General features: G+C 41.2%; 1 protein-coding gene across 2 annotated transcripts in view; it reads right to left on the minus strand.

Annotated features, from left to right (window-relative positions):
- The window catches only part of DIDO1 (death inducer-obliterator 1), a 185,409-nt gene that overhangs the window by 51,960 nt on the left and 108,576 nt on the right, over positions 1 to 24,873 (minus strand). For both annotated transcript variants that reach the window (XM_053708179.1, XM_053708104.1), the window contains one exon: positions 1 to 19. This exon is cut by the window's left edge and continues 198 nt beyond it. In XM_053708179.1, the coding sequence (XP_053564154.1) occupies positions 1 to 19 (19 nt within the window). The remainder of the gene's footprint in view (positions 20 to 24,873) is intronic.

The raw sequence follows: 24,873 nt of genomic DNA on the forward strand, positions 1-24,873 counted from the left end.
CAGGTAGTTTTGGGGAAGCCTTAAATAAATATTAACACAGAAATATTAAATATTCCAATTTCATATAAGGATTTGTAGCTCACAAAGTCACTAATTTAGAGGAATGAAAAATAAAAGGCTTAAACAATATTGGCATAAAAGATGTGACAATCTTGTCAAAAGTTACATATATAGGCTAAAAATACAAAGACAACAACTAAAGAGGCAGCAACAAAATTGGAATTCTGCCAGATTCAGCAACAACAAAAAAATACAAATTTTTTTTTCATAATTTAGGAACCCATGTGTTAAGTCCTATACTCTTACATAGTTAATACATTGCTGATTATATACAAGGCTGCAATGTTGAGACTGTTACATCTAAATTGTTTGTTAGTATTTTAATGAAAAACAATGCCAAAATGTTTTCGTCTAAATGAACTTGACTCCAACCAAAAAAAAAAAAAAATTAAAGGCAAAAAAAAGCAAATTTATGCTTACCTGATAAATTGATTTCTTCTACGATACGACGAGTCCACGGATTCATCCTTACTTGTGGGATATTATCCTCCTGCTAACAGCAAGTGGCAAAGAGCACCACAGCAGAGCTGTATATATAGCTCCTCCCTTCTCTCCACCCCCAGTCATTCGACCAAAGGTATAGGAAGAGAAAAGAAAAGCTAAAAGGTGCAGAGGTGACTGAAGTTTTGAAAAACGAAAATATAATCTGTCTAAAATGACAGGGAGGGCCGTGGACTCGTTATCAGGTAAGCATAAATTTCCTTTTCTTCTACTAGATACGAGACCACGGATTCATCCTTACTTGTGGGATACAATACCAAAGCAACAGGACACGGATGAACGGGAGGGACAAGACAGATACCTAAACGGAAGGCACCACTGCTTGAAGAACTTTTCTCCCAAAAATAGCCTCAGAAGAAGCAAAAGTATCAAATTTGGAAAATTTGGAAAAAGTATGAAGGGAGGACCAAGTCGCAGCCTTACAAATCTGTTCAACAGAAGCATTGTTTTTAAAGGCCCATGTGGAAGCCACAGCTCTAGTAGAATGAGCCGTAACCTTTTCAGGAGGCTGCTGTCCAGCAGTCTCGTATGCCAGGCGGATGATGATTTTCAGCCAAAAAGAAAGAGGTAGCCGTCGCTTTTTGACCCCTACGTCTTCCAGAATAAACAACAAATAAAGAAGATGTTTGACGGAAATCCTTGGTCGCTTGTAAGTAAAACTTCAAAGCCCGAACCACGTCTAAGTTATGTAACAGACACTACTTCTTAGAAGAAGGATTAGGACACAAAGAAGGAACAACAAATTCCTGATTAATATTCTTATTTGAAACAACCTTAGGAAGGAATCCAGGTTTAGTACGCAAAACCACCTTATCAGAATGGAATATAAGATAAGGCGAATCACATTGTAACGCAGAAAGCTCAGAAACTCGAGCAGAAGAAATAGCAACTAAAAACAGAACTTTCCAAGATAAAAGCTTAATATCTATGGAATGGATGGGTTCAAACGGAACCCCTTGAAGAACATTGAGAACTAAATTCAAACTCCATGGCGGAGCAATAGGTTTAAATACAGGCCTGATTCTGATTAAAGCCTGACAAAAAGACTGAATGTCTGGTACATCCGCCAGACGCTTGTGTAGTAGAATTGACAAAGCAGAAATGTGTCCCTTTAAGGAACTAGCTGATAATCCCTTCTCCAATTCTTCTTGGAGAAAGGACAAAATCCTAGGAATCCTAACCCTACCCCATGAGTAGCCCTTGGATTCACACCAATAAAGATATTTACGCCATATCTTATGGTAAATCTTTCTAGTGACAGGCTTGCGAACCTGAATCAAAGTATCAATGACCGACTCAGAGAATCCCCGCTTAGATAAGATCAAGAGTTCAATCTCCAGGCAGTCAGCTGCAGAGAATTTAGATTTGGATGGTGGAACGGACCTTGAATGAGAAGGTCCTGTCTCAACGGAAGTTTCCACGGTGGCAGAGGGGACATGTCCACTAGATCCGCATACCAAGTCCTGCATGGCCATGCAGGTGCTATTAGGATTACCGAAGCTCTCTCCTGTTTGATTCTTGCAATCACACGAGGTAGGAGAGGAAATGGTGGAAACACATAAGCCAGGTTGAACGACCAAGGTACTGCTAGAGCATCTATCAGTACAGCTTGGGGATCCCTTGACCTGGACCCGTAACAAGGAAGTTTGGCATTCTGACGAGATGCCATCAGATCCAATTCCGGTGTGCCCCATTGATGAATCAATGATGCAAACACCTCCGGATGGAGCTCCCACTCCCCCAGATGAAAAGTCTGACGACTTAGAAAATCCACTTCCCAGTTCTCTACTCCTGGGATATAGATTGCCGATAGATGGCAAGAGTGAGCCTCCGCCCATCGGATTATCTTTGAAACCTCCATCATCGCTAGATTACTCCTTGTTCCCCCTTGATGATTGATATATGCTACAGTCGTGATATTGTCCGACTGGAATCTTATGAATTTGGCCAAAGCCAACTGAGGCCATGCCTGAAGCGTGTTGAATATTGCTTTCAGTTCCAGAATATTTATTGGTAGTAGAGATTCCTCCTGAGTCCACACACCCTGAGCCTTCAGGGAATTCCAGACTGCACCCCAGCCCAAGAGGCTGGCGTCTCTCGTCACTATTACCCATGCTGGCCTGCGAAAGCACATTCCCTGGGACAGATGATCCTGCGACAACCACCAAAGAAGAGAGTCTCTGGTCTCTTGATCCAGATTTATCTGAGGAGATAAATTTGCATAATCCCCATTCCACTGTCTGAGCATGCACAGCTGCAGTGGTCTGAGATGAAAGCGTGCAAACGGAACAATGTCCCCATTGCCGCTACCATTAATCCAATGACCTCCATACACTGAGCCACTGATGACCGAGGAATGGACTGAAGTTCTCGGCAAGTATTTAGAATCTTTGACTTTATATTTTCATGTCTACCGAATCTATCACAAGAATGGAACCCTTGTTAGTGGAACTAGTGAACTCTTTTCTATATTCACTTTCCAACCGTGAGTTCTTAGAAATGCCAACACGATGTCCGTGTGAGATTTGGTCAGATGATAAGTTGACGCCTGGATCAAAATATCATCCAGATAGGGCGCCACTGCAATGCCCCGCGGCCTGAGAACCGCCAGAAGGGACCCTAGTACCTTTGTGAAGATTCTGGGAGCTATGGCCAACCTGAAAGGGCCACAAACGGATAGTGTTCGTCCAGAAAGGCGAACCTTAGAAACTGATGATGATCCTTGTGGATAGGAATGTGAAGCTACGCATCCTTCAGGTCCACGGTGGTCATATATTGACCCTCCTGGATCATTGGCAAAATTGTTCGTATAGTCTCCATTTTGAACGATGGGCCTCTGAGAAATTTGTTTAGGCATTTGAGATCTAAAATCGGTCTGAAAGTTCCCTCTCTTTTGGGAACCACGAACAGATTTGAGTAAAACCCCTGTCCCTGTTCTAGTTTTGGAACTGGGCAAATTACTCCCATGGTATAGAGATCTTTTACACAGCGTAAGAACGCCTCTCTTTTTGTCTGGTCTACAGACACACGTGAAAGATGAAATCTCCCTCTTGGGAGAAAATCCTTGAATTCCAGCTGATACCCCTGGGTCACAATTTCTAATGCCCAGGGATCCTGAACATCCCTTGCCCAAGCCTGAGCGAAGAGAGAAAGTCTGTCCCCTACTAAATCTGGTCCCGGATCGGGGGCTGCCCTTTCATGCTGTCTTGGTAGCAGCAGCGGGCTTCTTGGCTTGTTTACCTTTATTCCAGGCCTGGTTAGGTCTCCAGACTGACTTCGATTGAGCAAAATTCCCCTCCTGCTTTGTGACGGAAGATGAAGTAGAGGGTCCTCCTTTAAAGTTTTGAAAGGAACGAAAATTATTTTGTTTAGCCCTCATCTTAACAGTCTTATCCTGAGGCAGGGCATGACCTTTACCTCCAGTAATGTCAGAAATGATTTCCTACAATTCAGGCCCGAATAGGGTCTTACCTTTAAAAGGAATAGCTAAAAGCTTAGATTTTGAGGACACATCAGCAGACCAAGATTTAAGCCATAACGCTCTACGCGCTAAAATGGCCAAACCTGCATTTTTCGCCGCTAATTTAGCCATTTGAAAAGCGGCATCGGTAATAAAAGAATTAGCCAGCTTGAGAGCCTTAATTCTATACAAAATATCATCTAATGGGGTCTCAACCTTAAGAGACTCCTCTAGAGCCTCAAACCAAAAAGCTGCTGCAGTAGTAACTGGAACAATGCACGATATAGGTTGTAGAAGAAAACCCTGATGAATAAACAATTTCTTTAGAAGACCCTCTAATTTTTTATCCATAGGATTTTTGAAAGCACAACTGTCCAAGAATCCCGAATGGTGTCAGATATGGGAAACATTTTCTTAAAATTAGGAGGGGGAGAAAACGGTATACCTGGTCTATCCCATTCCTTTCTAATAATTTCCGAAATTCTCAGTGTAAGTAGGTACCTCTAGATATTTATCCATCTTACAGAATTTCTCTGGTGGTATCACAATAGGGTCACAATCATCCAGAGTCGCTAAAACCTCCCTGAGTAACAGGCGGAGGTGTTCAAGCTTAAATCTAAAGGACATCACGTCCGAATCTGTCTGAGGTAACACATTTCCTGAATCTGAAAGCTCTCCCTCAGACAGCAATTTCCCGACTCCCAAATCAGAACACTGTGAGGGTACATCGAAAATGGCCAATAAAGCATCAGAGGGCTCGGTATTTACCTTAATACCGGACCTACTGCGCTTACCCTGTAAACCTGGCAGTTTAGATAATACCTCTGTAAGGGTAGTAGACATAACTGCAGCCATATCTTGCAGAGTAAAAGAATTAGACGCACTACAAGTACTTGGCGTCGCTTGAGTGGGTGTTAAAGGTTGTGACAGTGGGGAGAATTGGATGGCATAACCTGATTTTCTTCAGCCTGAGAATCATCTTTAGACATACTTTTATCACCTAAAATACGTTCTTTGCAGCGTAAGGGCCTTTCAGTACAAGAGGGACACAATGTAAGCGGGGGTTCCACAATGGCTTCTAAACACAGAGCATTGACTTTCCTCAACGTCAGACATGTTGAACAGGCTAGTAATAACCATAAAAATTCTTGAAAACACTTTATTTATTGAAAAAAACACCAATTTTTAAAAACGGTACTGAGCCTTTAAGAAGTAAAAAAGCGCACAAACTTTTAAAATCTGCTTCAAAATGCTATAACACTTACAATTTTAGCATATATCCTTCTTATACTGTAGACTAATATTGCACCACAAATAAGGGACAGATTAACCCTCTATAAGAAAAAATGTTATTCCCAAAACGTTATGAAAAACAACTTGATAACCCCCTGCACATCGCCACAGCTCTGCTGTGGCGCCTACCTGCCCTCAGGGGTCTGACAAAGTCTCACTATGACTCCGGTAGCCTATCTTTCAGTTTGGGCCCAACCGAAGCTGAGGTCTGCTGCCTTCTTGTGAAAGTCAACTGCGCATCTGAGGCGCGAAAATTAGGCCCCGCCCATCATATGCAATGTACTGTCAGCCTAAAAAACCGCAAGGAAGCGGTATTGAAACTAGCCATGTGGGTTTAAGTATCCCAATTGTACCATAAGCCATGTGAACCCCCAGCACAATGCCCAGCACCAGTGATTATAAAACAGTTTGTGCAAATAAAAACGTTATGCTGCCCCCGTGTCTAACCATGCTGCCATAATTTTCTTGCTGCATTTAGCCCATAACATTCATACACGGGTCTCCAGTAAAACCCCTTCTTATATCTATAGGATTACTGCTTACCCCTTCCCTCTTGGGAACTATGTCAGCCTGTTCTGAAATATCACAGTTTATTCAGAAATAAATGACTGAACATACCTCAATGCTTGTAGCATGAAAACATTCCCCACACTGAAGCTTCTCTAGTACTCCTCAGCCATTCTGTGGGAACTCATATGGATCTTAGTGACATCTGCTAAGATCATCAACCTCCAGTCAGAAATCTTCTTTCATGTGCTGCCTGAGGAAAAATAGTACTCACCGGTAGCATTTAAAATAAAAAAGTCTTGATTGAAGAAACAAAAATTATCATTTTAACACCTCTTTCACTTTACCTCTTCCTATTACTAGTATAGGCAAAGAGAATGACTGGGGGTGGAGAGAAGGGAGGAGCTATATATACAGCTCTGCTGTGGTGCTCTTTGCCACTTCCTGTTAGCAGGAGGATAATATCCCACAAGTAAGGATGAATCCGTGGACTACTCGTATCTAGTAGAAGAAAACAAAACACCTAAAGTGTCAAAAAGTGTACCAACATTAAAAAGGGACAGTAAGTACCTTTATATTTTTGATGTGCTGCTAAATAATTTAACATATCAGCGAAGACGATTTTTAAAACAAACACCCTATTTTCTGGAATTATTTTTCAATAGCCAAACTCCACCCTCCATATGCCTTATTTGGAGGCACCAATCTGAGCTTTAATCATCAGACTACCACGGTGATAAAGTTAGCATAAAATGCATTTATTTGCGGTTATCGTCAGTTAAACCCAATTAGATACATATATCTAGAAGAGTTAGCCTTGAAAAGTCAGCAGGGTGCATTTCAAGATGTGAGTATTAGAAATGGTTAGATCCAAAATAAATGAAAAGTGTGGAAAATAAATAATACAAATATATTGCAAAGTAGTTTCATTACACAGAACTAAACATTTAATATACAACTCAAGTTTTTCACTGTCCCTTTAATTTAAGCAAAAATGGAAATATATCTGTTTGCTGTCCTTAAGTATGTACAATAATAGAATCAGCACTCTGTTAGAATTGGGAGTGGACAGCAGATTGCAGGTGGATTTCAAGTTAACCGACTAGGGCATCCTAGCGTCATGGCTGGTTGCAAAATCCTTAGAACCATCAAATATGTGAGGTGGAGTGCTTGCAATCAGTATAATGCAAAATAAATCATAGCTCTAATGTATACTGATTGCAAGTACTCCACCTCACATACTTTATGGTTCTAATAAATTAGCAACCACCCCTGACAATTGGAGGCTCTAGTCGGGTAACTTGAAATCCACAGGTAATTTATGCAACTGATTATTTTGATACTGTAATTAAATGGACATGAAAACGAAATTTATGCTTACCTGATAAATTTATTTCTTGACACGGTGAGTCCACAGATCATCATTAATTACTGTTGGGAATATCACTCATGGCTAGCAGGAGGAGGCAAAAGAGCAACAGAGCTTTTAAGTATCCCTTCCCACAAACCCCAGTCATTCGACCGAAGGAAAGGAGAGAAAGGAAACACCACAAGGTGCAGAGGTGCCTGAGGTTTATATTAAAAAAACCTGTCTGAAAAACAGGGAGGGCCGTGGACTCATCGTGTCAAAAAATAAATCAGGTAAGCATAAATTTTGTTTTCTTTCTAATGACACAGTGAGTCCACGGATCATCATTAATTACTGTTGGGAATCAAAACCCAAGCTAGGGGACAAGACCGGTAACATAAACAGAAGGTACCACTGCTAGAAGACCCTTTTACCCAAAGAACCTTAGCAGAAGAAAAAGTATCAAATTTATAGACCTTAGGAAGAAAACCAAACATGGTACGAAGAACTGCCTTATCTGCATGAAATACGAGATAAGGAAAACCACACTGCAAAGCTGGAACCCTCCGAGCAGAAGAAAAACTCTCCAAGATAACATCTTAACATCTATGGAATGCATAGGCTCAAACGGAACCTGAAGACCTTAAAAAACAAGGATAAGGCTCCAAGGGAGCAACTGACTTAAACACAGTCCTGATTCGGACCAGGGCCTGAAAAAATTATTGTAAATCCAGCACATTTAGAAAATCTATCTAGCGGTAGGCTTACGAGCCTGAATCGCGAACGATTCGAAAAAACCAATGCTTAGTTAAAAACAAGTGTTCAATCTCCAATCATTCAGCTGCAGCGAAAGAGATATTTGGATGAAGGAACGATCCCTGAAAAAGAAGATCCTTCCTCAGTGGAAGTTTTCACAGAGGCAGAGACAACATATCTACTAGATCTGCCTACCAGATCCTGCGAGGCCACGCAGGAGCTAGAGGAAAACCAATGTTCTCTCCCACTTGATCCAAACGGTGACTTGAGATGGGAAGCCAGTCTGCTCAGAATCCGCTTCCCAGATGTCCACCCCAGAAATGTGGATGGCAGATAGACAGTAACTGTGAGCACCCGCCCACAGAAAAAATCTGAACACTTCCTTCTTGACTAAGGAACTACGAGTTCCTCCCTGGAGTTTGATGTAAGCCACAGAGGCCATGTTGTCTGACTGGAACCCGATAAAATGGGTTAAAGACAACTGAGGTCAAAACATCAGAGCATTGTAACTCACTCCCCACTCCAATTGAAGAAGGGAAGAGCAGACTTCTCCCAGGACCAAAGCCACTGCTCCTTCAACAAGTCAGAGACTCCTCCCCAGTCCAGCAGGCTGGTGGCCGCGGTCCCAAACGCACAGGAAAGACTTTGAAGCACGTGTCCTGAGACCGAAGATCCAGATAAAACCACCAGGGGAAGAGACCCTTGTCGACTGAACTAGATTCTCTGATACAATCCAGGCAATCCCCATTCCACTGTCTGAGTATGCACAACTGCAGAGCTCTCATACAATATCGAGCAAGGGAATGATGTCCATGGAATCCATCATCAGACCAATCCCCTCCATACACTGAGCCACTGATTGCCGAATAGTAGACTGAAGAGAGAGAGACAAGAGAAAGGATTTTGGCTTTTCTGACCACCATCAGACAGACTTTCAACGTTAGGGAATCAATTATAGTCCCTAAGCACACTACCCTTGTAGCTGAGACAAGGAAGCTCAGTTCCAGCTTCACCTCAATTCGTGGAGTTAAGAAAAACAAAAAAACCTCAGAACGAGAGCTCGCTCGTCGAAAGAAGGAACCTGAACTAATAGGGCGTTCAGGAGGGACGAAATGCAGCCCAAAATGAGAAAATACTGGGAACTGTGGCAAAGTCATTGTTGATCCCCGGAAAAACAAAACTCAGAAATCTGAGATAATTGAAAGGGAACCTGATAGTACACATCCTTAAAGTCTAAGGTCGCTATAAACTGACCCTCTTGCGCCAAGAAGAATGGAGCGAATAGTCTCCATCTTTAAGGACGGCACTCTGAAAAAACATAATTTATGTAAGAACTTACCTGATAAATTCATTTCTTTCATATTAGCAAGAGTCCATGAGCTAGTGACGTATGGGATATACATTCCTACCAGGAGGGGCAAAGTTTCTCAAAACTCAAATGCCTATAAATACACCCCTCACCACACCCACAATTCAGTTTAACGAATAGCCAAGAAGTGGGGTGATAAAAAAGTGCGAAAGCATATAAAATAAGGAATTGGAATAATTGTGCTTTATACAAAAATCATAACCACCACAAAAAAAGGGTGGGCCTCATGGACTCTTGCTAATATGAAAGAAATGAATTTATCAGGTAAGTTCTTACATAAATTATGTTTTCTTTCATGTAATTAGCAAGAGTCCATGAGCTAGTGACGTATGGGATAATGATTACCCAAGATGTGGATCTTTCCACGCAAGAGTCACTAGAGAGGGAGGGATAAAATAAAGACAGCCAATTCCTGCTGAAAATAATCCACACCCAAAATAAAGTTTAATGAAAAACATAAGCAGAAGATTCAAACTGAAACCGCTGCCTGAAGTACTTTTCTACCAAAAACTGCTTCAGAAGAAGAAAATACATCAAAATGGTAGAATTTAGTAAAAGTATGCAAAGAGGACCAAGTTGCTGCTTTGCAAATCTGATCAATCGAAGCTTCATTCCTAAACGCCCAGGAAGTAGAAGCTGACCTAGTAGAATGAGCTGTAATCCTTTGAGGCGGAGTTCTACCCGACTCAACATAGGCAAGATGAATTAAAGATTTCAACCAAGATGCCAAAGAAATGGCAGAAGCTTTCTGGCCTTTTCTAGAACCGGAAAAGATAACAAATAAACTAGAAGTCTTTCGGAAAGACTTAGTAGCTTCAACATAATATTTCAAAGCTCTAACAACATCCAAAGAATGTAACGATTTCTCCTTAGAATTCTTAGGATTAGGACATAATGAAGGAACCACAATTTCTCTACTAATGTTGTTGGAATTCACAACTTTAGGTAAAAATTCAAAAGAAGTTCGCAACACCCGCCTTATCCTGATGAAAAATCAGAAAAGGAGACTCACAAGAAAGAGCAGATAATTCAGAAACTCTTCTGGCAGAAGAGATTGCCAAAAGGAACAAAACTTTCCAAGAAAGTAATTTAATGTCCAATGAATGCATAGGTTCAAACGGAGGAGCTTGAAGAGCCCCCAGAACCAAATTCAAACTCCAAGGAGGAGAAATTGACTTAATGACAGGTTTTATACGAACCAAAGCTTGTACAAAACAATGAATATCAGGAAGATTAGCAATCTTTCTGTGAAAAGGAACAGAAAGAGCAGAGATTTGTCCTTTCAAAGAACTTGCGGATAAACCTTTAACTAAACCATCCTGAAGAAACTGTAAAATTCTTGGAATTCTAAAAGAATGCCAAGAAAAATGATGAGAAAGACACCAAGAAATATAAGTCTTCCAGACTCTATAATATATCTCTCTGGATACAGATTTACGAGCCTGTAACATAGTATTAATCACAGAGTCAGAGAAACCTCTTTGACTAAGAATCAAGCGTTCAATCTCCATACCTTTAAATTTAAGGATTTGAGATCCTGATGGAAAAAAGGACCTTGCGACAGAAGGTCTGGTCGTAGCGGAAGAGTCCACGGATGGCAAGAGGCCATCCGGACAAGATCCGCATACCAAAACCTGTGAGGCCATGCCGGAGCTACCAGCAGAACAAACGAGCATTCCTTCAGAATCTTGGAGATTACTCTTGGAAGAAGAACTAGAGGCGGAAAGATATAAGCAGGATGATACTTCCGCCTGAGGATCCCGGGATCTGGACAGATACCTGGGAAGTTTCTTGTTTAGATGAGACGCCATCAGATCTATTTCTGGAAGCTCCCACATTTGAACAATCTGAAGAAATACCTCTGGGTGAAGAGACCATTCGCCCGGATGCAACGTTTGGCGACTGAGATAATCCGCTTCCCAATTGTCTATACCTGGGATATGAACCGCAGAGATTAGACAGGAGCTGGATTCCGCCCAAACCAGAATTCGAGATACTTCTTTCATAGCCAGAGGACTGTGAGTCCCTCCTTGATGATTGATGTATGCCACAGTTGTCACATTGTCTGTCTGAAAACAAATGAACGATTCTCTCTTCAGAAGAGGCCAAGACTGAAGAGCTCTGAAAATTGCACGGAGTTCCAAAATATTGATCGGTAATCTCACCTCCTGAGATTCCCAAACTCCTTGTGCCGTCAGAGATCCCCACACAGCTCCCCAACCTGTGAGACTTGCATCTGTTGAAATTACAGTCCAGGTCGGAAGCACAAAAGAAGCCCCCTGAATTAAACGATGGTGATCTGTCCACCACGTTAGAGAGTGTCGTACAATCGGTTTTAAAGATATTAATTGAGATATCTTTGTGTAATCCCTGCACCATTGATTCAGCATACAGAGCTGAAGAGGTCGCATGTGAAAACGAGCAAAGGGGATCGCGTCCGATGCAGCAGTCATAAGACCTAGAATTTCCATGCATAAGGCTACCGAAGGGAATGATTGTGACTGAAGGTTTCGACAAGCTGAAATCAATTTTAGACGTCTCTTGTCTGTTAAAGACAGAGTCATGGACACTGAATCTATCTGGAAACCCAGAAAGGTTACCCTTGTCTGAGGAATCAAACTTTTTGGTGAATTGATCCTCCAACTATGATCTTGAAGAAACAACACAAGTCGATTCGTATGAGATTCTGCTAAATGTAAAGACTGAGCAAGTACCAAGATATCGTCCAAATAAGGAAATACCACAATACCCTGTTCTCTGATTACAGACAGAAGGACACCGAGAACCTTTGTAAAAATTCTTGGAGCTGTAGCTAGGCCAAACGGCAGAGCCACAAACTGGTAATGCTTGTCCAGAAAAGAGAATCTCAGGAACTGATAATGATCTGGATGAATCGGAATATGCAGATAAGCATCCTGTAAATCTATTGTGGACATATAATGCCCTTGCTGAACAAAAGGCAAGATAGTCCTTACAGTTACCATTTTGAACGTTGGTATCCTTACATAACGATTCAATATTTTTAGATCCAGAACTGGTCTGAAGGAATTCTCCTTCTTTGGTACAATGAAGAGATTTGAATAAAACCCCATCCCCTGTTCCAGAACTGGAACTGGCATAATTACTCCAGCCAACTCTAGATCTGAAACACAATTCAGAAATACTTGAGCTTTCACTGGATTTACTGGGACACGGGAAAGAAAAAATCTCTTTGCAGGAGGTCTCATCTTGAAACCAATTCTGTACCCTTCTGAAACAATGTTCTGAATCCAAAGATTGTGAACAGAATTGATCCAAATTTCTTTGAAAAAACGTAACCTGCCCCCTACCAGCTGAGCTGGAATGAGGGCCGCACCTTCATGTGGACTTAGAAGCAGGCTTTGCCTTTCTAGAAGGCTTGGATTTATTCCAGACTGGAGATGGTTTCCAAACTGAAACTGCTCCTGAGGATGAAGGATCAGGCTTTTGTTCTTTGTTGAAACGAAAGGAACGAAAACGATTATTAGCCCTGTTTTTACCCTTAGATTTTTTATCCTGTGGTAAAAAAGTTCCTTTCCCACCAGTAACAGTTGAGATAATAGAATCCAACTGAGAACCAAATAATTTGTTACCCTGGAAAGAAATGGAAAGTAGAGTTGATTTAGAAGCCATATCAGCATTCCAAGTCTTAAGCCATAAAGCTCTTCTAGCTAAAATAGCTAGAGACATAAACCTGACATCAACTCTGATAATATCAAAAATGGCATCACAGATAAAATTATTAGCATGCTGAAGAAGAATAATAATATTATGAGAATCATGATCTGTTACTTGTTGCGCTAAAGTCTCCAACCAAAAAGTTGAAGCTGCAGCAACATCAGCCAATGATATAGCAGGTCTAAGAAGATTACCTGAACACAGATAAGCTTTTCTTAGAAAGGATTCAATTTTCCTATCTAAAGGATCCTTAAACGAAGTACCATCTGACGTAGGAATAGTAGTACGTTTAGCAAGGGTAAAAATAGCCCCATCAACTTTAGGGATTTTGTCCCAAAATTCTAATCTGTCTGACGGCACAGGATATAATTGCTTAAAACGTTTAGAAGGAGTAAATGAATTACCCAATTTATCCCATTCTCTGGAAATTACTTCAGAAATAGCATTAGGAACAGGAAAAACTTCTGGAATAACCACAGGAGATTTAAATACCTTATCTAAACGTTTAGAATTAGTATCAAGAGGACCAGACTCCTCTATTTCTAAAGCAATTAGTACTTCTTTAAGTAAAGAACGAATATATTCCATTTTAAATAAATATGAAGATTTATCAGCATCAATCTCTGAGACAGAATCCTCTGAACCAGAAGAGTCATCAGAATCAGAATGATGATGTTCATTTAAAAATTCATCTGTAGAGAGAGAAGTTTTAAAAGATTTTTTATGTTTACTAGAAGGAGAAATAACAGACATAGCCTTCTTGATGGATTCAGAAACAAAATCTCTTATGTTATCAGGAACATTCTGCACCTTAGATGTTGAAGGAACTGCAACAGGCAATGGTACATTACTAAAGGAAATATTATCAGCTTTAACAAGTTTGTCATGACAATTAATACAAACAACAGCCGGAGGAATAGCTACCAAAAGTTTACAGCAGATACACTTAGCTTTGGTAGTTCCAGCACTAGACAGCGATTTTCCTGAAGTATCTTCTGACTCAGATGCAACGTGAGACATCTTGCAATATGTAAGAGAAAAAACAACATATAAAGCAAAATTGATCAGATTCCTTAAATGACAGTTTCAGGAATGGGAAAAAATGCCAATAAACAAGCTTCTAGTAACCAGAAGCAAAGAAAAAATGAGACTGAAATAATGTGGAGACAAAAGCGACGCCCATATTTTTTAGCGCCAAATAAGACGCCCACATTATTTGGCGCCAAAAATGACGCCACATCCGGAACGCCGACATGTTTGGCGCAAAAGGACGTAAAAAATGACGCAACTTCCGGCGACACGTATGACGCCGGAAACAGAAAAGATTTTTTGCGCCAAAAAAGTCCGCGCCAAGAATGACGCAATAAAAAGAAGCATTTTCAGCCCCCGCGAGCCTAACAGCCCACAGGGAAAAAAAAGAGTCAAATTTTAAGGTAAGAAAAAAGATTGATTCAAATGCATTTATCCCAAATATGAAACTGACTGTCTGAAAATAAGGAATGTTGAACATCCTGAGTCAAGGCAAATAAATGTTTGAATACATATATTTAGAACTTTATAAATAAAGTGCCCAACCATAGCTTAGAGTGTCACAGAAAATAAGATTTACTTACCCCAGGACACTCATCTACATGTTTGTAGAAAGCCAAACCAGTACTGAAACGAAAATCAGCAGAGGTAATGGTATATATAAGAGTATATCGTCGATCTGAAAAGGGAGGTAAGAGATGAATCTCTACGACCGATAACAGAGAACCTATGAAATAGACCCCGTAGAAGGAGATCACTGCATTCAAATAGGCAATACTCTCCTCACATCCCTCTGACATTCACTGCACGCTGAGAGGAAAACCGGGCTCCAACTTGCTGCGGAGCGCATATCAACGTAGAATCTAGCACAAACTTACTTCACCACCTCCATAGGAGGCAAAGTTTGTAAAACTGAATTGTGGGTGTGGTGAGGGGTGTATTTATAGGCATTTGAGGTTTGGGAAACTTTGCCCCTCCTGGTAGGAATGTATATCCCATACGTCACTAGCTCATGGACTCTTGCTAATTACATGAAAGAAACTTGGTCACTTGGTCAGACATTTAATGTCTAAATTAGAACGAAAAACTGAGATAGACTGCCCCCCACAGGATCTGATCCTGGCTCGGGGCAAACCCCAAATGCTGATTAGTTAGCTGCGGGTTTCTTTAATTACTTCCCTTTCCAAAACTGACTGGGTATCCAAGAGAACTTGAACTGCTCCTGCTTGGAAGACAAAAGAGAAAAACTTCCTGAAGTTACGAAAGAAACAGAAATAAAAAAGAGTGGCCTAATGCCTTTCTGTCCTGGATCTCCTCATGGAGTCCTCCAAATGGAATCAGACAAGGCGTTGCACCAAAAAGATGCCACACTTGTCCAAAAAGGCTTCCATCCTTACAAGAGCATCTATCCTTTATTTGGATTGAAGATCTCTTAAACAGAAAAGCAACGGCCCCTACTACTTTAAGCACCATGTGCCATGAAGTTTAAGGGAGACAGCTTATTACTAACAGGAGATGGGGAACGAGGAATCCTTGCCTTCTCCCATACCTGAAAAAATTCTCCTAGCATAGTAACAAGAACAATTTTCAGAGATGAAACCTAGTATTCGTTGAATTTACTGGATGCTGAGGATCTTTGACGACAGGGAAGCCGAGGTTTATACAATAGCCACAAGGAGTTCAGGCTTTATCTGAAGATAACTACTTCAGCACCAGATGAAGGAATTATACTGTCCGAATCTGAGCTTTAACCCTCAGATGCTACCGACTATCCTCCTCAACAGAATATAAGAGGGGAAATAAGTGTAGCAGCAATCGGAGCAGAAACCTTACTATCTGAGTTGATAAATTTCCTCTTGTGATATCCCTTTAAGTTAGGAAAAGCAGATAACGCCGATACCCGAAGATACCTGGGCAGACAAGTATGCAAGTAAATAACTCCTCCAGGAGATTGAGATGAACCGCAGGGCACTGCATTTGACACCATACAAAGCATGGGACGTCTGGGGAGAAAACTGTGGCATAGCCTAAACAGCATCATCCAGGGAGACATGAAGCTAAAAATTATCTTGGAAATTAAATTATTTAAAATGACACGGTCACTTTAAGTTAATAGGAACTACTTAAAAAAATCTAAACAAAGTTAGAAACAGATCTCTGTTCCATACTCTAGCCAAATACAATTATTGATTGATAGTACACATCCTTATACAAGAATGTAACACATTCAAGTATAAGCAGGACAACATTGTTTTTACACACAATGGAAATCACATGTGTGTTGCCAAAGTAGGGAGAAGAAAAAATTCCTCTGACCCCAATAGCTTATTTTTTCACTGTTTATGGGAAAAACGGATCATAAAACGATGTAATCATCATTATTTAGTGACTGTTTAAAAATGGGATGTTCATAAGGGCTATCCCACACACACACACACACACACACCGTTCCATTCTTTTTCCACCCCAGATTTTCTCAGAGCGAGTACATAGAGGCAGTCAGAACATCAGCTCTGTTCCGTTCTCAAGCCGGAGAACGGAGCGAAGTAGCAAACAAGCACTTTAACACCTCTAAAATGGCGCCGCTACGTAATGTAGACGGGAGGCGTGGCCAAAAGTCGGCACGGAAAGAGCTCTATTCCGTCAACGAACTCCCTCTAGTATAAGGAATATTGTAGGACTAAAATGTTTCTCAGATTGGTGTGTTACCATCCCAAACCAGTCTAACAAAACATTGGCACCCTTGCACAGCTCCTCTAATGTAACTAACCACGCAGCCGGGAAATCACCAGGGAACTCGCTGCCAATACATCAGATACTATGCAGACCCATAGAAATGGCGCCAAATACGCTTAAAAAAGGGAAGCAGGAGCTTTAGATCTCAACAGTCCCTGTATCATTCTCCCAATGAACGAAGGAACTACAATAACGTATAATTATATACAGCAATTAAATCTAGCCCCAACTGACAGGTAACTCCTTACTTGTTGTGAAGGAGGGTAACAGTCCATGTCACATGCATAATGTGCCTGCCACTGCCGTAAACATCCATATGGATATGTCCTATTAAAAGCAGAGGGTCTTAACCTCTTTAGTGCCAGCCTTCTAGCCCCAGAAGAACAAAAGGCAATTACCTGCATTCAAATCGCCCGGCAGCCAGATGACTCACCAAGTAAAAGAGGATGCCGCTCCTCACAGAGACCTGTGTAAAAAGAAAGAGTAAACCTACTCAGGCGTTCTATACCAGGGCAGCAACATGTTGGGAAAAAACAGAAAAGCACCATTTGCCAGTTCCTAACTGCTTAAAAGTGATACTTAACAGCTCTGCTGTGGTGCTCTTGGCATCCTTCTGCTGGCAAGGAGTGATATTCCCAACAGTAATTAATGATGATCTGTGGACTCCCTCCCTGTGTCATTAGAAAGAAACACAATTTTTTTTGTTCATGATTCAGTTAGAGAATACAATATTAAACATTCCAATGCACTTCTATTTAATTAACTTCATTTTCTTTGTATCCTTTTTTAAAGAATCAGAAATGCACTCCTGGGAGCTAGCTGAATGCATTGCGTGAGCCAGTAACATTAGGCATATATGTGCGGACACCAATCAGAAACTCCTGAGTCTACCTGGGTTTCCTTTTAAACAAAGGATATAAAGAGAACAAAACAAATTAGATCATTAAAGTAAATTAGAATGTTGTTTAGAATTGCATGCTCTATTTAAATCATGAAAGAAAGAAAAATTGTGTTTCATGTCCCATTAAAATTAGCTTCAGCAACTAACAGTGAGAGAATTAGAGGAACCTGCAAGCCTGTTCTCATTTGATGTCATAGTAACATTATCCAACAACATAATCTCTCAGCTAAATGTAAATAGATAAATAATACACTATGTTAGCTTGGACAGCTAAGTAAATGTGCACATAGTTATTGTCATTTTCATGGGCTTCATCTTTTTACCTTAGTATTTTTACTAAAACAAAATATTATATATAAGTTATAGCGACATTAAGCTTGAAGATAGATCATGCATGAAACACAATCAAACATTTCAACAATTCAGCAGTGCACTTTCAAGATTTACTTTGCCTCTGAAAATTGTGCTACACACACACACACACAGAGTCTGCAGAACTGCAGTGATTTGTTTAGCTCAGTGCAGGAGCTCATTTAGATGTGGATTTAACTGGTCACAGAATAGGAAAAAGGAAGCACACTCAAACTAGAAATAGTACATACTGTACATACAAGGGCACTGAAACGAATCTCATGCAGATTTTGCTTACTAAATTACTGATTAAAATGGATAGAAAAATATTAAAGGGACACTGAACCCAATTTTTTCCTTTTGCGATTCAGATAGAGCATGCAATTTTAAGCTACTTTCTAATTTACTCCTATTATCTATTATTGTTCTCTTGCAATATTTGAAAAAGAAGGCATCTAAGCTAAGGAGCCAGACAACTTTTGGTTTAGGACACTGAACAGCAGTTGTTTATTGGTGGGTGAATTTATCCACCAATCAGCAAGAACAACCCAGGTTGTTCACCAAAAATGGTTCGGCTTCTAAACTTACATTATTGCTTTTTAAATAAAGATACCAAGAGATTGAAGAAAATTTGATAATAGGAGTAAATCAGAGCATGCAATTTTAAGCAACTTTCTATCTGAATCACTAAAGAAACAATTTGGGTTCAGTGTCCCTTTAATTATGTAACTATTTTGCAGTGCATTAACAGTATATAACAAAAACCTCTTTAAAGTAATGGTAAATCCTAGCATTTTTGAAAGGATTTACCAGTGCTATAAAAGGGGACATTCAGTCATGGCGTATATATAAAAAAAACAAAAAAAACAACAACAAAAAAAAACACACAATTTATGCTTACCTGATAAATTTATTTCTCTTGTGGTGTATCCAGTCCACGGATCATCCATTACTTGTGGGATATTCTCCTTCCCAACAGGAAGTTGCAAGAGGACACCAACAGCAGAGCTGCTATATAGCTCCTCCCATAATTGCCATATCCAGTCATTTGACCGAAACAAGCCGAGAAAGGAGAAACCATAGGGTGCAGTGGTGACTGTAGTTTAATCTAAAATTTTGACCTGCCTTAAAATGACAGGGCGGGCCGTGGACTGGATACACCACAAGAGAAATAAATTTATCAGGTAAGCATAAATTGTGTTTTCTCTTGTAAGGTGTATCCATTCCACGGATCATCCATTACTTGTGGGATACCAATACCAAAGCTAAAGTACACGGATGAAGGGAGGGACAAGGCAGGTACTTAAACGGAAGGTACCACTGCCTGTAAAAACCTTTCTCCCAAAAATAGCCTCCGAAGAAGCAAAAGTATGAAGCGAAGACCAAGTCGCCGCCTTGAAAATCTGTTCAACAGAAGCCTCATTTTTAAAGGCCCAAGTGGAAGCCACAGCTCTAGTAGAATGAGCTGTAATCCTTTCAGGAGGCTGCTGTCCAGCAGTCTCATAGGCTAAGCGGATTATGCTTCTTAGCCAAAAAGAAAGAGAGGTTGCCGAAGCCTTTTGACCTCTTCTCTGTCCAGAGTAAACAACAAACAAAGCAGATGTTTGACGAAAATCTTTAGTAGCTTGTAAGTAAAACTTTAACGCACGAACCACGTCCAGATTATGTAAAAGACGTTCCTTCTTTGAAGAAGGATTAGGACACAATGATGGAACAACAATCTCTTGATTGATATTCTTAGTAGATACCCCCTTAGGCAAAAACCCAGGTTTTGTACGCAGAACTACCTTATCTGCAAGGAAGATCAGATAAGGAGAATCACATTGTAAAGCAGATAACTCGGAGACTCTACGAGCCGAGGAAAAAGCCATCAAAAAAAAGAACTTTCCAAGATAAAAGCTTGATATCTATGGAATGAAGAGGTTCAAATGGAACCCGTTGAAGAACTTTAAGAACCAAATTTAAGCTCCATGGGGGAGCAACAGGTTTAAACACAGGCTTGATTCTAACCAACGCCTGACAAAACGCCTGAACGTCTGGAACATCCGCCAGACGCTTGTGCAAAAGAATAGACAGTGCAGAAATCTGTCCCTTCAAAGAACTAGCTGATAATCCTTTTTCCAAACCCTCTTGGAGAAAAGATAATATCCTGGGAATCCTAACCTTACTCCATGAGTAACTCTTGGATTCACACCAATAAAGATATTTACGCCATATCTTATGGTAGATTTTCCTGGTAACAGGCTTTCGTGCCTGTATTAAGGTATCAATGACAGACTCGGAGAAGCCACGCTTTGATAAAATCAAGCGTTCAATCTCCATGCAGTCAGTCTCAGAGAAATTAGATTTGGATGATTGAAAGAACCTTGAAGTAGAAGGTCTCGTCTCAAAGGCAGAGTCCAAGGTGGAAAGGATGACATGTCCACTAGGTCTGCATACCAGGTCCTGCGTGGACACGCAGGCGCTATCAAAATCACCGATGCTCTCTCCTGCTTGATTTTGGCAATCAGTCGAGGGAGCAGAGGAAACGGTGGAAACACGTAAGCCAGGTTGAAAGACCAAGGCGCTGCTAGAGCATCTATCAGCGTCGCTTCCGAGTCCCTGGACCTGGATCCGTAATAAGGAAGCTTGGCGTTCTGGCGAGACGCCATGAGATCCAGTTCTGGTTTGCCCCAACGATGAATCAATTGAGCAAACACCTCCGGATGGAGTTCCCACTCCCCCGGATGAAAAGTCTGACGACTTAGAAAATCCGCCTCCCAGTTCTCTACACCTGGGATATGGATTGCTGATGGGTAGCAAGAGTGTTTCTCTGCCCAGTGAATTAATTTGGAGACTTCTAACATCGCTAAGGAACTCCTTGTTCCCCCTTGATGGTTGATGTAAGCCACAGTCGTGATGTTGTCCGACTGAAATCTGATGAACCTCAGAGTTGTTAACTGAGGCCAAGCCTGAAGAGCATTGTATATTGCCCTCAATTCCAGAATATTTATTGGGAGGAGTTTCTCCTCCTGAGTCCATGATCTCTGAGCCTTCAGGGAGTTCCAGACTGCACCCCAACCTAGAAGGCTGGCATCTGTCGTTACAATTGTCCAATCTGGCCTGCGAAAGGTCATACCTTTGGACAGATGGACCCGAGATAGCCACCAGAGAAGAGAATCTCTGGTCTCTTGATCCAGATTTAGTAGAGGGGACAAATCTGTGTAATCCCCATTCCACTGACTGAGCATGCATAGTTGCAGCGGTCTGAGATGTAGACGCGCAAACGGAACTATGTCCATTGCCGCTACCATTAAGCAGATTACCTCCATGCTCTGAGCCACCGAAGGGCGCGGAATAGAATGGAGAACACGGCAAGAATTTAGAAATTTTGATAACCTGGACTCCGTCAGGTAAATTTTAATTTCTACAGAATCTATCAGAGTCCCTAGGAAGGAGATTCTTGTGAGTGGGGACAGAGAACTCTTTTCCTCGTTCACTTTCCACCCGTGCGACCTCAGAAATGCCAGAACTATGTCCGTATGGGACTTGGCAATTTGACGCCTGTATCAGGATGTCGTCTAAATAAGGGGCCACTGCTATGCCCCGCGGCCTTAGGACCGCCAGAAGCGACCCCAGAACCTTTGTAAAAATTCTTGGGGCTGTAGCTAACCCGAAGGGAAGAGCCACAAACTGGTAATGCCTGTCCAGAAAGGCAAACCTTAGGAACCGATGATGATCTTTGTGTATCAGAATGTGAAGGTAAGCATCCTTTAGATACACCGTAGTCATATATTGACCCTCCTGGATCATAGGTAGGATGGTCCAAATAGTTTCCATTTTGAATGATGGAACTCTGAAGGATTTGTTTAAGATCTTTAGATCCAAGATTGCTCTGAAGGTTCCCTCTTTTTTGGGAACCACAGATTTGAGTAAAATCCCTGTCCCTGTTCCTCCTTTGGAACTGGATGGATCACTCCCATAACTAGGAGGTCTTGCACACAGTGTAAGAATGCCTCTTTCTTTATCTGGTTGACAGATAATCGTGAGAGGTGAAATCTCCCTTGTGGAGGAGAAGCCTTGAAGTCCAAAAGATACCCCTGAGATATAATCTCCAACGCCCAGGGATCCTGAACATCTCTTGCCCACGCCTGGGCGAAAAGAGAAAGCCTGCCCCCTACTAGATCCGTTACCGGATAGGGGGCCATTCCTTCATGCTATCTTAGAGGCAGCAGCAGGCTTTTTGGCCTGCTTGACTTTGTTCCAGGACTGGTTAGGTTTCCAGGCCGTCTTGGACTGAGCAAAAGTTCCCTCTTGTTTTGTAGCAGAGGAAGTTGATGCTGCAATTGCCTTGAAGTTTCGAAAGGCACGAAAATTAGACTGTTTGGCCCTTGATTTGGACCTGTCCTGAGGAAGGGCATGACCTTTACCTCCAGTAATGTCAGCAATAATTTCCTTCAAACCAGGCCCGAAATAGGGTCTGCCCCTTGAAGGGAATGTTAAGTAGTTTAGACTTTGAAGTCACGTCAGCTGACCAAGATTTAAGCCACAGCGCCCTACGCGCCTGGATGGCAAATCCAGAATTCTTAGCCGTTCGTTTAGTCAAATGAACAATGGCATCAGAAACAAAAGAATTAGCTAGCTTAAGTGCTCTAAGCTTGTTAAGTATGTCCTCCAATGGAGTCGTTGTCTGTAAAGCCTCTTCCAGAGACTCAAACCAGAACGCCGCACCAGCAGTGATAGGAGCAATGCATGCAAGGGGCTGCAGGATAAAACCTTGTTGATCAAACATTTTCTTAAGGTAACCCTCTAATTTTTTTATCCATAGGATCTGAAAAAGCACAACTGTCCTCGACAGGGATAGTAGTACGCTTTGCTAAAGTAGAAACTGCTCCCTCCACCTTAGGGACCGTCTGCCATAAGTCCCGTGTGGTGGCGTCTATGGGAAACATTTTTCTAAAAATAGGAGGGGGGGAAAACGGCACACCGGGTCTATCCCCCTCTTTATTAATAATTTCTGTAAACCTTTTAGGTATTGGAAAAACCTCAGTACACACCGGCACTACAAAGTATTTATCCAGTCTACACAATTTCTCTGGCACTGCAATTGTGTCACAGTCATTCAGAGCAGCTAAAACCTCCCTAAGCAAAACACGGAGGTTCTCAAGCTTAAATTTAAAAGTAGAAATATCAGAATCAGGTTTCCCTGAGACAGAGATATCACCCACAGACTGAAGCTCTCCTTCCTCAGCTTCTGCATATTGTGAGGCAGTATCAGACATGGCTCTTAAAGCGTCTGTATGCTCTGTATTACGCCTAACACCAGAGCTATCACGCTTTCCTCTAAATTCAGGTAGTCTGGCTAATACCGCTGACAGTGTATTATCCATGACTGCCGCCATGTCTTGTAAAGTAATCGCTATGGGCGTCCTTGATGTACTTGGCGCCATTTGAGCGGGAGTCCCTTGAGCGGGAGTCAAAGGGTCTGACACGTGGGGAGAGTTAGTCGGCATAACTTCCCCCTCGTCAGAATCCTATGGTGATAAATTTTTTAAAGACAAAAGCTGATCTTTATTGTTTAAAGTGAAATCAATACATTTAGTACACATTCTCATATAGGGTTCCACCATGGCTTTTAAACATAATGAACAAGGAGTTTCCTCTATGTCAGACATGTTTGTACAGACTAGTAATGAGACTAGCAAGCTTGGAAAACACTTCAAATCAAGTTAACAAGGAAATATAAAAAACGGTACTGTGCCTTTAAGAGAAACAAATTTTGTCAAAATTTGAAAAACAGTGAAAAAAGGCAGTAAATCAAACGAAATTTTTACAGTGTATGTAATAGATTAGCAGAGCATTGCACCCATTTGCAAATGGATGATTAACCCCTTAATGCAAAAAACGGATCAAAAAACGAAATAAACTTTTTTTAAAACAGTCACAACTGCCACAGCTCAGCTGTGGCCCTACCTTCCTCAATAAACTACTTTTGAAGCCTTTAGAGCCCTTCAGAGATGTCCTATAGCATGCAGGGGGACTGCTGAGGGAAGCTGAATGTCTCTGTCTAATTTTAACTGCGCAAAAAAGCGCTAAAATAGGCCCCTCCCACTCATACTACAACAGTGGAAAGCCTCAGGATACTGTTTCTAGGCAAAAATCAAGCCAGCCATGTGGAAAAAAACTAGGCCCCAATAAGTTTTATCACCAAAGCATATATAAAACCGATTAAACATGCCAGCAAACGTTTTATATTGCCATATTATCAGAGTATATATCTCTGGTAGTAAGCCTGATACAAATCGCTATTAAATCACTGTTTTTAGGCTTAACTTACATTAATCAGGTACCAGCAGCATTTTCTAGTCCTTAGAAAAACTTAAAACTGCACATACCTCAATAGCAGGATAACCTGCACGCCATTCTCCCTCTGAAGTTACCTCACTCCTCAGACATATGTGAGAACAGCAGTGGATCTTAGTTACAAGCTGCTAAGATCATAGAAAACGCAGGCAGATTCTTCTTCTAAATACTGCCTGAGATAAAATAGTACAACTCCGGTACTATTTGAAAATAAACTTTTGATTGAAGAAAAAACTAACTATATTTTACCACTCTCCTCTTACTACCTCCATCTTTGTTGAGAGTTGCAAGAGAATGACTGGGTACGGCAGTTAGGGGAGGAGCTATATAGCAGCTCTGCTGTGGGTGTCCTCTTGCAACTTCCTGTTGGGAAGGAGAATATCCCACAAGTAATGGATGATCCGTGGACTGGATACACCTTACAAGAGAAACTTCATGCTGGTAGTTCCTTTATTTGCATGCAGTTTAATGGCAACATGCCATTTTCTCAATAAGGTGGATGTTCCATCTCTTAGCCAATAGTG

The sequence above is a fragment of the Bombina bombina genome, chromosome 1 (genome assembly GCF_027579735.1).
Source record: "Bombina bombina isolate aBomBom1 chromosome 1, aBomBom1.pri, whole genome shotgun sequence".
In the NCBI taxonomy this organism is placed as follows: domain Eukaryota; kingdom Metazoa; phylum Chordata; class Amphibia; order Anura; family Bombinatoridae; genus Bombina; species Bombina bombina.